The sequence below is a fragment of the Ambystoma mexicanum genome, chromosome 12 (assembly GCF_040938575.1).
Source record: "Ambystoma mexicanum isolate Mex_15411 chromosome 12, UKY_AmexF1_1, whole genome shotgun sequence".
Taxonomy (NCBI): domain Eukaryota; kingdom Metazoa; phylum Chordata; class Amphibia; order Caudata; family Ambystomatidae; genus Ambystoma; species Ambystoma mexicanum.
The window spans coordinates 1179476757-1179492276 of NC_090936.1; the positions used below are offsets into that span (position 1 = coordinate 1179476757).

The following is a 15520-nucleotide window of genomic DNA, read 5'->3' on the forward strand; positions in this document are numbered from 1 at the left end:
ATCTCGACGATGCAGCCAAATGTGTATTGCCGACTTGTTTTTTTGCTTTTCCATTGGACACCAGTTGCTCCATATTTATTGTGTCCAGTTTCGATGATATACTGGTCGCCAGTTGACTAATCAATGGGTGACTTGTCTGGGTCGAAGGAGGAGCTTCAATTTGAGTAACAGAATGCTCTTGAGCCTGTTTCCTAAAATGAAATCTTAGTGTTTTGATGTTATTGTGAGTCTGCGCTACTTCTGCGCTCAAGAGCTCGGCATCTGTCACATCAAAGGGAGAGTTGTCATCCCCTTCCTCGTTGTTCCCATTAGATAAAGCACATATGTGTGTGGTTTTTCTTGAGGGTTCGGGACTCTTTTTGCAGGCCAGTTGGACGGCACTTGCTACATTTTGAATGGCAACATACTGTTTGCTTTGTGAGTTGAGCTCTCGCTCTTGCTCACTCGAAGTTTGGTTGATAATTTTCACACAATGCGGTTTTATGGGGGTATCCAAACGGGCATTTCGCTCGTGCTCGTTTTCCTCATTTATGGAACTCTTCACCTCTGTGTTACTCGTAGTGACAATGGCACCGGGTGCTAGACTATCCTCATCATCCAAGGTTACTGGAAGAGTGCTGACCCCCGTTTTGGACCGTCCTACTACTGAAGTAAAAATGGGGAAGGGGGGGGGATCAAAGTTTGCTTGCGTCGATGGAGCGATCGCCGCCGACTTCTGTGGGAGGGGACTTGATGATCTCGTCTCGTTCCCCACAGCCCCCGTTCCCAGAACACCAGTCTTGTTACCAGCCCCTGTTTCAACACTCTGGAGGCTTGTATCTGCTTCAGTAGACATCAAGTTCACAGACATTTCCTCCCCAACATCCAGGAAGGTTTGTTTTGTTTTTGAGCGAGTCAGAGGACGAGAGTCCATGATCGTCGGGTCTCACCTGGCAACTGGCTTCCTGCCGAAGACTGCAACTCAGCGCGAAACTCTGGTTTCTTTTTGGTTCTTAATCTTCTTGACTCCTAGCCTTGTTTTCCTTGACCTTGGTCTCCGGAACTGGATCAAAGAGGGGATACCTCCGCAGTCTCCCGTTCATGCCAAACAGCCGCACAACAGCCGACGCCCTCTACCCCTGCCGGGCTCAACGCCGCGAGGGTGATTGCAGGTGGGTTTTGAAGGCTGGTCAGGTCACGTGGTGCTTCGCCAAGCTCCGCCCCCTCCTGGGAACGAAGCTGCAGGCGGTAAGAGTCCTGGGTAACTCGAGGTGCTGGGACTCACTATTGTTCCAGTTTTAGCAAAAACGAAGTGTCCTTGACTGTAGTTAATATTGTTAGTAAGGGACCTGTTTCCCGTAGGAACGATGGCGCTCTAATGGTAACAGAAGTGCAATGGAAAACAACAAGGTGTCCAAAGTTCAAAGCACTCTGATCTAGCATAAACAATTCATCAGATGAAGGGCTATCCAGTGACGATCCGTTAATGAGTAAATGTGTCAAAAACCAGGTAAGCAAGAAAAGTACAAATTTGGAATCCAAGATGCAAAGTCCAATCACCAGAGCCGAGGTCGAAGCAGGAGAACGAAGGTCCGTAGAAATGCAGAAGTCAATAACCAGGAAGCATAACACTGAACGAGGGAGAGGGATCAAAGACGGAGTAACAACTTTAATCAGAAGCACTCGCGTATGGAAAGTCTTCTGGTACTTCCAGGCTAGACCTTTGGCAATGAAGCCAGGCCGACAAGCAATTAAGCTCACGGCAACACTGGTGCGGAAGCCCCGCCCCTCGGCTCAGCCAATTAGCGCAATGGTGTCGCGCGCCTGTTAATAGCGCTAACAATTTTGGGGGTAGTAAACTACAACGAAACAGCTGCGCTACTTTTTTGCCTTCAGGCCCCGGCGAGGGTACACCTGCACAGGTGCACCGCAGAAAAGTGGGGAAACGTTTGAGGCGACCCCACGCCCGTTAATATTAAAATCGTGCAATGAAACGGGCGACTTTGTGGAAAACGGAGAATGGGGAACAGTTGAAACTCCAGAACACGACCCTAGAAAGGTGAATTTTAACAACGCGTCCTATTTTCTTTCATCAAAACAAATGGCGCCATGAAACACGTTCTGTTTTATAGCTAGGCGCTTTAAAAATATCCACTCAAATAAAAACCAATAATAAGCAGGGGGGGGGGGGTTATTTTCAAGTCCATTCACCGTTCGGGATTTCATTTCAGAAAGTTTACTAATTTTAAATCTAGAACCGAACTGTTCAAAAGTTTTTGAGAAAGAGCGTGTCCAATTTAACATTTCCGCTTGTCGAACGTTTAAATGTCGAGCTTTTTTTTGTAATTGTTCGACCCTCCCTTTCCCAAGAATGACCAGCAAAGCTTAACTTTTGGACATTATTGGCGAGCCCTCCCGCTCGGTTGACTCCAGTACCATTATCCAGTTTGTGTTGTGTGATAAGCCCTTTTTAAACACCCCTAATACAAGTAACGGCGATGTGTGTTACCCCCGCAAATATAGCGCAGAATTAAAGCGCCACCTACCGACTTCCACGAAGTCGTTGTCCTCCAGGGCCGCGGCGATCTCATCGTCGGGGTCCAGCAGGCCCAGGCCCTTGCACCTCCGCACGAAGAACTTGACGGTCTCCAGCGACTCGAAGCCCCCGTTGTCCGGCCGGTTCTTGATGTAGCGCCTCAAGGCCTCCTTGCCCAGCCAGCCCACGGTGTCGGAGCCGTCCTTGCACGGCACTGCCAGCCACTCTCCGCGGATGTGCACGGTGTAGCGCAGCATGTTGGGGGGTCAGGAGTCAGCGTGTCCCCTCGCAGCAGGTGAAAGGCGAACTGTGGGGCAGCACCTGGACACCCTGCCTGGAGTCAAGGAGCCCAGCGAGAGGGACCAATCGGAGGCCAGGCAAGGCTTACACAACCCCCTCCCCCGTGCCTGCCCCAAGTAAATAACAGCCCCGGAGGCAGGGGACATGGGCCTTCACAAACACATCCCTCCCAGGAAGTGGGGAGAACGTGGTGTAACATCCCCCAAGCCGAAGGCCGAGAGGTGGGTGCATATCCCCTCCCCCATGGTATTATTGTGCCCCAATGTTCTCCCCATTATCTTCTTTTCCATGTTGCCACTACTCGGCCCCTCCCTGTCCACCCCCAATTCATGAACTCGCAGTCAACTCTTGACTCCGCTGTTAGACAGCAAAGCCACAGCAGTGGCAAGCTCCAGCACACTGCTTGTTGTGCAGGCAAGTGCGCAATGCTTTTCTAATATGTCCCAGTGGTTTTAGACCTAGGGCAAACTTTGCCACAGTGCTAATACAGTGCAAGCGTGCACCGGTGCAGAGTGTATTTTTGCAGGGCAAAATCATTTGGTACTGCAACAATGATGTACTACACTGCACTGCAAAAATACATTTTACACCGTTCCATGAATCGGGGTTTGTGTCGGCGGTGCAAAGTGACATTTAAGCAGTGCAAAGTCACTTTGGACCTTGCAAAGAAAATCATGATTCGGGTCCCCAGAGTGTACCCCGAGGCTATCACGCAACCACTCGCACTTCACTTGTAGAATGTAGGTGCCAAATACACACACCACCTCCTGGGTCCAGATGACACAAACTTTGCACTGGTGTAAGTGCAAAGTTGCACAGTATTAGCAATAGGGGAAACATTGTCCTGGTGGTTATGCCATGCCAAATTGCATTTGTGATGGTGCAATTGTTTTCTAGTAGGTCCCAATGTTTTTAGAAATAGTGCAAACTTTTCCCTAGTGCTAATACTGTGCAAGCTTGCACTTGTGATGGTGCAATGGTTTTCTACCATGTCCCAGTGTTTTTAGAAATAGTGCAAACTTTGCCATAGTGCAAATACCGCGCAAGCTTGCACTTGTGATGGTGCAATGGTTTTCTACCATGTCCCAGTGTTTTTAGAAATAGTGCAAACCTTTCCCTAGCGCTAATACCGTGCAAGCTGCACTGGTGCAGAGTTTCTGTAATCTGCCACTGGTCTCACACCACTGTCACCTGCCACCTCTTGTACTATCCACTTCCTGCCACAGGCCCACACATCAAAGCAGAAAGAACATTTTGCTCAAACCTTCCTGCTCTACCTAAACATCCCCCCCATAACCTTCCTCTCCTGTCCCCCTTCCCCACCTCCCCTTTACCTCACAGAATCTAGTCCTTTGCCCCAAGCCTGGGCCTATTACCCCACTTCATTATACCTCTGAGCCTTGAGGCATCTACCTGGTGGTGGAGTATACACACGATTACGTGAAATTAACATTAAATTACCACACATTTGGGTTCCCACAGGGTGGGGGGTGGGGGTCGGGTAGTGACAAGCCATGTGTACAAAGGATGTGGAAGGCGCTGCAGTAATTGCAGCTGGATATAAGTGGCGGGAGAACAGAGGATGAAATAAGAGGAAAGACATCAAGGAAGGATATATAGAGATGAGTGGATGTTTTCCAATCAGAGGAGGGTGTGAAAACCAGACAAAACCAGGACCAAGGCGCTGGAGAGTACCTAGCGTAGAAATAATGGGGGTGTGGGGGAGGGGCGAACAATAGTATGGCGGAACTCAACATTCTCCCAATGCGTGGTAGGTAGCGAGACCCAACTAGCCATGGCACAGGCTTCTACAGCCAAGACGTATGATTCCAGAGCACATGCAGCTGGTGAATTTGCAAAACTGAGGGGTGTAAATGTTTTCCTTGAGTTGAACGAAGCGAGCACACTTCAACTTAACAACGCAAGGTTTTGCCTGGTGCTTCCCCCTCAGGAATTGTTTTAAATAATTGGTTGCAACCGTGCATTTCACAGCAAACAAATTCAGAAAAATTGGGTACAATGTAGATTGGTACTACGTTCTGTAGGGCAACACACGAAACACTCCAGCAATACACAGGAACATTACGTAACAGGCGTGGATGCTGGCTGTCCCTAAACATAAAACAGGCGGTCTCTCAACAATATAGGCCAGCATTGCCCCACTGGCAAGCAGCTCCTGTCCCAAACCAAATCATGCCGTATGGCTTTCCATTAATGCTTTTTGTGCCCAAGGAAAGTAATTAGACTGGTCTTGAATAAGCACATGATTGCCGGTGCCCGATTACTGGATGGGAGGGGGGCCTTTTGATAGTTGCAGGGGATTTTAATATGCAAGTGGAACAGCTGAATATTCTAGTTGACCTGTGGGAAGAGCAAGACAGGGCGTGGGGAACTCCGGAACTGATCGCTGACGCTCCGAAGAAAGCCCATACCCTAGCTGTGGAAGTGGCAACTCCACTCTGCAGGCTGAATCTGAGAGGCTGTAATGGACGACTTCAAAAGGACCAACTGGCTGGCAAGGAAGTCGTACAAGGGCCCAAATGGTTCCTCGTTAATTGACTATGTTTTCTTATCGGGTGATCACTGGGACCTTTTTTCAGATTTTGCAATTCTTGGAAGGGGTTGAGAGTGACCATCATCCCCTGTCTGTTGTCATAAGTCTGGGTCAAGAAAAGGGTGTGGTGTCTTGCACAGAAACCTCTCGGAGGATCATGGCCTCCTTAACAGCAAGAACATAATTAAAATTGGCAACAGTACCTGAACGAGGCCAGAAATCGGTCATCCATGATGGTATAATGTACGATCTAACAGCGATCTGTGCCACTGAGAGCACCCCTCGCTGCACGCTGGAAAATTTCGAGAACATTAAGTCTATCCTAGGCCATTTTGTAACAGTATCTCTGGCTGCAAATAGAAGCCGGGCTGCGGCGTGCCTTCCTGTCATGATAGAGACTGCCACGTAGCTAAGAAAAAAATATATAATGTTGGTCAAATCCAGAACTAGTAATAATGGCCTCATATGTATAGGGCTTTAGAACGGGGCAATAGTACCCTATTTTGGAGGATAGTGGCAGGTAAGAGGAGGGAAGGGCCTAGGGAAGAGCATTGTGGGATCCACCCTGACGAATGGGAGTCCCATTTCCCTAATTTGTATAAGCCGCATCTGGGAGAAGAACGGTACGAATATGAAACGGCTCTTTCTGATGGTGGGGGGGGGAATGTGATATTCACCTGAGTATGTCTGAAGTTGGTAAAGCCTTAAGATCCATGAAGAAAAGGAAGGCGGTTGGTCCTGACTGGATCCCAGTTGAGCTTTTTAAAGAAGAGTAGAAGGTGTAGATTCCGGACCTATTCAGAGGTTGTTTTTTTTACAACTTTGTTTCAATCGGTTGCATAGGAATAGATCTTACAACATTGGTACATAGTAATAGCAGTTCTTCACTGGAGTGGCATGGCCCACCAGGGGATTGAGGAGGGGGGGGGGGTGTTACTATTTGGCGTCACTTGGGTCTCAGGAAAAGTTTCGCCAGGCATGGTTGGTATGTGTGCGCAAGGGAGACTTGGTCATATTCCAGTATTGTGGCACAAATGTCTGTGAAACAGTGAAACGTTCCTTCTTTAGCTGCTGTGCCCTTTTCCGCGACCAAGATATCCCAGATCATGCCCACCATAATTGTATCAATGGGCCTCCCTTGTTTTCCACTGGCAGGCAAGAGTGATTTTCGCAGCTTGTAGGGGTTGAGTAATTAGCCTGGCAGATGTTCCGGTCTTTGGGTAACTCTCCAGATGTGAAATCCCCAGTAGCATTACCTCGGAGTCATTGACGACGCCAGATGAGTGACAGCCTCGACAGAGTTGGCCACTGCCTCCCAGAAAGTCTGAGCAATCACACCACATGTGAAAATAGGACCCATACGCCCCACATTGTCTCCAGCATTTGGGAGCAAGAGAACTCTTAACTGGCTTAAGCGTGCTCGGGATTAGTACCACCAGTATAGAAGTTTAAGGGCGCATTCTTTGTTGGTAGCACATCTAGTGGCCGTGTGTATCCTGGACATGGTGTCGACCAAAGTTTGATCATCTATTTAGTGACCCAGGTCAGCTTCTGAATGAGCCATGTATGTATGTCGTATGGTTAGCATATCGTCCAGCAGCTGTTTATAAAGTCTTGAGATGTTTCCCCTCCAAAGGCCCTCCTGTAGTTCAAAGGAATTGATGTTTTATATTTATTTATAAAGCGCACAATCACCCAAGGGCATCTTGGCGCTGCGGGGCGCAAGAGAAGCGGTTTCGGAGAACAACTGCCTAAAAGAGCAGTGTTTTTAGTGAGCGACGGAAGGAAAGATGGTCAGCAATGGCTCGTAGAGTGAGAGGAAGTTTATTCCGTGACCTTGCAGCCATTAGAGAGAAAGCACGTCCTCCGGTCCGGGATTGTCTGCCCGTGGAACTGATAACAAGAGAGCAGAATGAGACCGGAGTAGGCACCCAGGAATATATTGAGGACATTTTTCCTGTAGATATTCCACACCCTGCTTGTAAAAAGCGCGGCGGACGATACAGAGCGACTTTACCAAATTCTGTTTCTCCAACAGAATTCAAGTTTGAGGTCCACCATGAGAGATTGGATGTCTTCTTTTTTCGCCCATTGACCTACCGGTCTCTCAGGTGAGTGGGTTAAGGAGCGTCCCTACTCTGGTTTCCTGCTTTTGTCGCGCGGCTGCAACAGGGTGGCTACGTCTGCTGATTCTGAGAGGTTTGGTTGTTTTACCATTGTGATAGTTGGTCAACGTTCCCAGCACAGGTCAGGAAGCTCAAGGCACTCTGGACATGTGGGTGTGGGCCGTTGCTCAACCTCCTTTCTCTGTCCCCAGGTAACTGGGCTCCAGGTGGTCGGGCAGATCATCCCTGCGGTGGGAATGGGAGTTGAGGAGGTGGGTCGCAGTTTACTGGGTTCAAGTTCGTAAATTGCGGATGCCAGGGTAAGCAACTAACCACTCCCACCTCTTGTCGCCTTCATATTACTGTGACAGCTATTCCTGTGCGTCATGGGTAGGTGGAGCAGTCACTGTGCAGGCCAGAGCTCCAAGCTTTACGGACTAATGGCAGAGCCAGGAGCAGTTTGCTGCTGTCTCTCCCCAGCACAGGAGGGCGCAGCGCTGATCGCTTGCTAGGCACCGGGCTCCTCCCCACTTCAGAACCCTTGCTCCTATATTATCTCCTCTGTGGAGCATACCGTAGCTATGCTCCCTCAGGCCCGGTCCCACTGCCTCCTTACTTTAGCATTACCCCTACTTTATTGCACGATCTGAATGACACTTAGCCTAGTAGGATCGCTGTCTCTGTCTTCCCTCTGTACCCCCTCTCTTGCTGCGTCGCGCCATGAAACACTTGTGTATAGATGCGTTATAAATCCCATATCATATCATATAATTTAAGAAAGGTTGTAGAGAACCTCCCCTGAATTACCTTCCCATCTCGCTGTTAGATGTGGCTGGGAACATTTTGTGAAGTCCATACTTAGTCACTTGCAGTCATGGTCTGACACTAACCATGTACTTACCCAGCATCAAGCTGGTTTCAGGAAAAATATAGGCGCTGTTGATCTGTGCTTTCTCCTGTTCCTTTTAATCCTAAAATATGTAATTTTATATAGGACAAAGTTATATGTCGCCATTTTCTGGCATATACTTGAAACTCGTAAAACCCCACCAAAGTTGATCTCCATAATTGCCTCATTGTATTCCCAAAATCGGGCTAAAGTTTGCTTTTGCTTGTGGGGGGGAATGCACAAAGGCATTTAATGTGAACAAGGGAGTGAGGCAAGGATGTTCCGTTGCCCCCTCGCTTTTTAATATATATATTCAAGAAATAATTGACGCCTTGCTGAAAGAGAGCCAGGATTATCCAAAAATGGTTTCCGATAAATATCCGGCTCTCTTCTGTGCGGATGATGCAGCAATAATTTCAACAACCCCAGCGGGTTTAAGAAAGGCTTTATTAATCTTCAAGACTCAATGTGCAGAGGTAAAACTGGAACTAAATGTTGATAAAGCAAAGAGAATTGTTTTCCGGCCCAGCTCCTTAAAAAAAAGGGGAGACCTCTTTTAGCATTGGGAACGTTTTGCTTGAGCGGGCAGACTTTTTTTGAACTATCTGGGGGTTAGATTGCTGTTAGCTGTAAGTTGGGAGCCGCAAATAGTTAAAGCAAAAATCAGTTTGGAAAAATATATAAACTCTTTCTTTGCGAGTCATGGTAGGGGCGTAGTCTCTCCCGCCCTGAAATTATTCCAGAATTAGTCCTGCCGAGCAGCAGTATATGGGGCCGAATGATGGGGATATTCGCAATTCCATATCTTACAATCGTGTGAAAGGGAGTTCTTACGGAAACTGTTACTCCTGCCACCTTGCACGCCATCGTCTTTAATATACCTGAATTAGGTATCCTACCTGTGTTGGAGAAGGTAAGTTTTGACCCAGTGAAATATTGGATACAACTGTGGCGAAAGGAAGGACTAAGAACCTTCTGTGAAGCGCTAGTACATTTCTGAAGCTTAGAGGGTGTCAGATCCTCGAAATGGCTGAGTTCCATAAAGAAAGGCCGCTCCAAGCTGAGTTGGACAGACCCAATCTCTTGTAATATGAGTGGAAGGGAGACAGTAAGCCTAGCCATTAATAATTAGGTGAGAAACGTTTTAATGCGTGAAGGCCTGAAACGGTCTACCGGTACTGATTACACTGATAGCAGATTGCTTAAGACCGAAATTGTATATGTTGACCTAATTGGCACGGTCTATGAGAAATTATTATATTTTCACTTCCGACTATTGGCTGTGGTGAGCTTTACATCTCTTTGGAAAATCCAGGCGTCTGCTCTATGCCCAATGTGTTTGTTAAAAAAGAAGACAGATTGCACTTTGTGTTGATGGGCCAGAAGACCTTGAGGCTGAGGCAGAGCTATCTGAGACCTATTCTAATTCACGATGGGATTCAAAGCTTAAGGGAAGCACTTTTGTTTTTAAGTAACCCGCAGAATATTTGTGTTGTGTTGGCTACATCACGATACATATACAGAGCTTGGTTGTTAAGAGCAAAATCTCTTAATATATACAATAGCTGAAGTCAGTCCAATCTTTGTAGTTGTTCCCTGGTTGAGCAAGGCATGACCAACTCAGTTCCCCTGTTTGTTAAGGCTGCGAGCTATGCTCTCCTTATATTCTGCAAATAACAACTGTATAACAGTGTTGTGTATTTATTATTGTTTTAGTATTAATGTATATTCTATATTGTTATAAATAAAGCTTTGATTGATTGATAAGCACATGTCATCTTTGCCCCTGTGAAATACATTCCCACGATGTTATTGCAAAAAAGGCATCCCAACACTACCCTTGATGTTCATCTTTCATGCTACTAGTGCCCAACTTTAATGCTTCCGTTTATCTCAATATATGCCACCATTTCCCCCCTGTTGTGCATCATGTGGCTCTCAGTGGCCACAAACTGCACCTTTGCCCCAGATATATACATGCACAAACACATTCACACAAACACACATGCAAATAGACCTTTTGTTTAGTATGTTTTTTTCTTTTTTTCGAGCGTTAAAGCCAAGAATGGTTATTTATTTCACAATGAAATTGGAAAACTTGAAGTCTCCTTTAAGGGATTTTCAACCCGCGGCTCTCCTGATGTTTTGTACTATGACTGCCAGGAGCCCTCACTCACTATTGATTATGCTAGTAAGGGCTGATGGGAGTTGTAGTCTAAAACATCTGGTGAGCCAAGGGTTACAGACTCCTGCCTTAAACTGTCCAACATGTCTTAATAAGTGGAATACACTCCCAGAAGAGCATTTGTGATAAGCTCACTTGCTTGTAGCCATCATTTTACAAAGGTATTCATCATTCACACAACTTTGCACATCAAACCAGCATCTGTAATCGTTCAGGAGACACGAGATATTTTAGAGGAATGGGCTAACTCTCTTGTTTTTTGTGTGTAAACTCTATTGTATTCTACATTTCTATTTATTTTTTATTTTATTTATGTTTACATTTGTAAAGCGCCTAAACCCAAAGGCATCATGGCGCTGTTACATTGTAACTGAAGCGATAAGAGAAACATGTACACAATGATAAAGGAATCATGAAAGCAAAAGAAGATAAAGTAACTTGTAGACCAATAAGTGTAAACACGCACTAATGCAAGGTAGAAAAGATACATAGAAGCTTGCTATAGAGGAACATATAACGTGCCATGGACGGCCATTGTTGGAAATTGGACGCCAGCTTGTGTAAATATTCAATTCAACTACCTCAGAAGTCAATCATAATTGAAGAGCCAGCAGACTCTGGAAGAACAGCTTTGTGTGCAAAACAAAGAGGAGCCGATGTTGGCCTGGGATCAAGGAGGCTATTTTTAAGGAATAGCTGTAAAGCACAAAGGGAGGCAGACTGATGAGTCGTGGACGCAAGGCATATTGCTCTAAGATTAAAGAAGAAAAAAATTGCAAGAGGCAATTATTGGACAGTTAAAAGTGTATAAAGTCTATGCAAGGTAGAGAGAGTAAGTCTCTAGAGGCCTAGAGGAGCAATGACACCCAGTATAATTAAATCAAATAGCAGTAAATAAGAGGCTGAAATGGACCAATTCGTGGTCTCTTCACGCGCGATTGAGAAGTCCAAAACAAGCCGTGAATGAAGATAGTCGAAAGTCCAAGGTTGGGTGAGAATGCCAACCAATCAGTGGGTCCATGAGGCAACCTGTTATGCAATGTTGCATAGACCAATCCGCTGCCATGTTGTTTTCTATAATCAGTAATATACGTATGTAGAGGTAGTTCAAGGGTTGTCTTACACATAAGAGACAGCCAATGAAGTACTAACCTGTATACCTTCTATACGTAGATATGTTCCCCTAATCCAATCACTCCCACCAATAGGTTTTATGGTTTACCACATAGGATGCCGTCATAGAAGACGGATATTGGGATATAAGACCCCTGTGTAATCAAGTTTGTGTGTGAGTGTGCAAGCATCAGTCTGATGTCTGCCAGATGACCCTGCTTTATCAAACAGAAAATAAAGTAGTACTTTGCCATATTCCTTGAGTCTGTCCGGTTATTTGGTCTGAGATCTTCATTGGTAATTCCATCTAGCACAAGAGATGCTTCAAGGTGCTAGAGCTCACGATCGAAAACTGTTACACATATCTCAACAAGTACCACACATGCAGATTCAGTTGCAAGAACAGTCAGATTAGTCCTCATATTCGTGGGGGGAACGCTGTGCCTTGGACATCAAGTAGGCCACATACGGACGCCAGATATTTTTGGGTAACACCGAAGGGTGTAAAGTGACACAATGTTCCGCCTCCACATCATGTCAATATAATATATCGGACTTCCACAGATCATGCAAAGGAGGTCGCCTCCCTTCCCCAAACCATAGCAGCCCTCCTCTTAGCAAGGGCGAACAGAAGACCAATGAGGCGCTTAGCATGCTTTGCCACCTCCCCAGTGTATCCCAATAGGCCAATCAACGGGGAAAGAGCAACGCTCTCCCCCACAATCTCACTCATTGTGCGGAAGACCTGGGTCCAAAATTCAGAAAAACGGGGACAATGTCACGACAGATGGGGAAAAGTGGCTGGGGAGAACCCACATCGCAGGCAGACTTCCAACATCTCGGGGAAAGCATCTATGCAGGTCAACGGGGGTAAAATATAGCTGGTGCAGAAATTTAAAGTGTGTCAATTTAAATATACTATTGAGTGATACCCTATTTGTCTGGGCGCAACAATAGCGCCATACCTTGTCCGGTATAGGAACACCAAGGGAATGATATGATAGGATATGATATATGTCACTTATAACATGCCTGTACACAAGTGAATCTTCCCATCTCTCATTTCCATCATCTGCCCAACCCACCGTGTTCTCTATGAGTTTGGCATACAACCTGGAAACCAGCCGCCTGCTGCCGTCTGCACTAATCGGCCCATGAAGTAAAGGGGCAACCAGTGGTGCTGCAGGAAAATAGAAGAAGCAATCCTTCAACACTTTCCAAAGTCTATAATACAAGAACACGTCAAGTGCCGACAATCCTTCAAGGAGCTTGAACTCCTCCAGTGTGAGAAATTGACCCAGAGGAAAGATCTTGCCAACAAGAGATACCCAATCTGGCCAGACATTGAGTGTAAACCCTTTAACCCATGATCAGAAACCCAGGGACATTTCCCCTGGCACCAGGGGAGAGTATAGCACTTCCTGAGGTGACTTCTGTTCGATTCGCCACCAGGCCTTACATGAGGTCATGTCTATATTGTTAGCTCTGCCTATACATCTTGGCAAGGTCAAAATCACTGATCTCTGGAGTGCAGGCGAAGCGAGGGCACGCTCAATCCGGACATGGGATCAGTCTGGGCAAGGTGCATATCAATACATCAGAAATGATGCCTGGGCTGCAATGTTATAAGATTTCAAATCCAGGCGCGCAAGCCCGACCCTCTCCAGCGGGGCCACAAGCTTCGCTCGTCCTATACGAGGTTGCTTACCCTGCCAGATGAAGCTTGAGAACATGGAATTCAGCTCTCTAAAGAAAGACTTAGGTACCTCATGGGTACATTCAGGAACGTATACAACAACCTTGAGAGGATAATCATTTTTACCAATGGTATATGCCCAAACAAAGATAACAGGAGATGTTTTCAACATGAACCCAGGAAGAGTATGTTTGGCCGATAATTTTGCTCATAAAGAATCTCTGGGGATCGCGCAAGCGCAATAACTAAATAACGAGTGCTCGCCTCATGCCACTGGAAGCACAGAACATCACAGTACTTCACCAAACTACCAGTCAACAGAAACAGTACTGACTTTGCCGGGCTAATGTTAAGAATGGAGTACTGCCCAAATTCAAGGACATCCTTCATAATAGGTTCCAGATTAACCTTAGGATCAGTTACGAATAAGATCACGTCTACTGCATATAACAAGATTACCAATCAGTAAGTAAACAGGCCAACTCCCATTGGGATGATTGTTTACCGAATTAACTCTGTCAAATGTTCTATTGCCAGGGCAAACAATAAGGGGGAGAGAGGACACCCCTGCATGGTTCCACGATCCATCATAATAGGGCCGATGAGTCGTCCATTGGGCCGAGCTACAGGCAATGTATACAACATGGTCACAAGCGAAATAAACATCTCACCAACAACCATACGTCTAAGTACCCTGAATAAGAAGGGCCATTCAGCAGAGTCAAATGCCTTCTTGGCGTCAAGTATGGCTGCAACAGTAGGGGCATTCCTCTGAGTTCTTCTCTGGTTTCAGGAGTAAAGTAACAACAGCCTCACTCATTGACTCATGGAGAGAACATCTGCGACTACCTGTTGATACAGGTTCAAAAGATGGGGAACCAGGATTGCCACAAAAACCTTGTAAAAATCGGCAGAGTACCCATCCCGGCCAGGTACCTTCCCTTACTGAAGAGCCTTTATAGCACTATGGATCTCCGGGGCAGGGATCGGGCTGCACAGCGATTCCTTTTCACCCTGCGTAAACCAATAACGACCAACCTGATTCAGATCATTCTCTATCAACGATTGGTGTGGGGAAATATTGGAAGAGTAGAGCGCACTGTAAAAGTCTTCCAGGGACGGAGCTATTACATTGTCAGTATGCACTAGGGCACCAGCTCAGTTATGTATAGCAGAAATATGGGACCTAGGAGTTTCAACCGTAACTGCACGAGACAACAGCCTGCTTTGTGATGGCCCTCACCATATTGGCGGACCGACGTCTGCCTCTGTAGAAACTTCACCTCCCTCTCTGCAGCCTCTCTACATTTCCCAAGCTCCTTGTGGAATTGTGCCTGCAACGAGGGGTCCGTGAGGAAGGCAGCATCCGATTCCATAGGTCTAGCTGAGACTCACTATCGGCAAGTTCCGTCCTTATGGATTGAAGGATTCCTGATTCCTTTGCAAAACATACTCTGCGGAGCACACACTTAATCTTCCCAAAGAACAGAGTGGGAAGACACTGACCCTGCATTGTCTTGGAAAAAATTAACAATACTTTCCCGGATGGATTCGCGGATGGATAAGGCTATCGTTCTTGAAATAATAACTATTACCACTCCTTCTCAGACCAGGGATATCCATATCTACCACTAGCGGAGCATGATGAGACAACGTATGCACCAAAATCATACAATCCATTACCTAGTCAGTGCCACTCTGAGAAGCCAGAATGTAATACAGACTGGAAGCCGATTGATGCACCATAGATCTCTCCACACATCTATGAGTTCACTAGTTGTACAAATCTGCTGAAACATATGTGTGGACTTAGTAACTGGTCTGGCAATCCCCCCTGATCTAACCAGGACGAGGGCAAGAACTGCATTAAAATCCCCTGCCCAAATGATAACATTGGCTGAGCACCTCCGAAGGTGAGACTTAGTCCACTTCAATGTGTCAGTTGAGTCGGTATTGGGACCATAGTGACACCGTAGCCTTGTAGCACACCAGAAAGAATCAGCGCCCTGACCTCTGTGTCCGTCACCAGTTAAAAAAATAGAAAACCCAATGCACCACGGGGAACTATGTAGACTCCTCTTAATGAGTGGGAACAAGACGAAAAATGTCTGCGACAACTCCAGGACTTGGCAAAGTTGGCCTTGCCAAGGGGGAGAGGTGGGT

The 15520-nt window shown here is 46.5% G+C and overlaps 1 protein-coding gene across 2 annotated transcripts in view; it reads right to left on the reverse strand.

Moving 5' to 3' along the window:
* The window catches only part of HAL (histidine ammonia-lyase), a 146798-nt gene extending 143760 nt beyond the window's left edge, over window positions 1–3038 (reverse strand). Inside the window, exon 1 of one of the 2 annotated variants that reach the window (XM_069629828.1) lies at window positions 2526–3038. In XM_069629828.1, the coding sequence (XP_069485929.1) occupies window positions 2526–2772 (247 nt within the window). In that variant the 5' untranslated portion in view covers window positions 2773–3038. Of the gene's footprint in view, window positions 1–929; window positions 1039–2525 lie in introns of those variants that run through there. The other variant, XM_069629830.1, reaches the window with a different exon arrangement.
* Between the last annotated feature and the right edge of the window lie 12482 nt (window positions 3039–15520).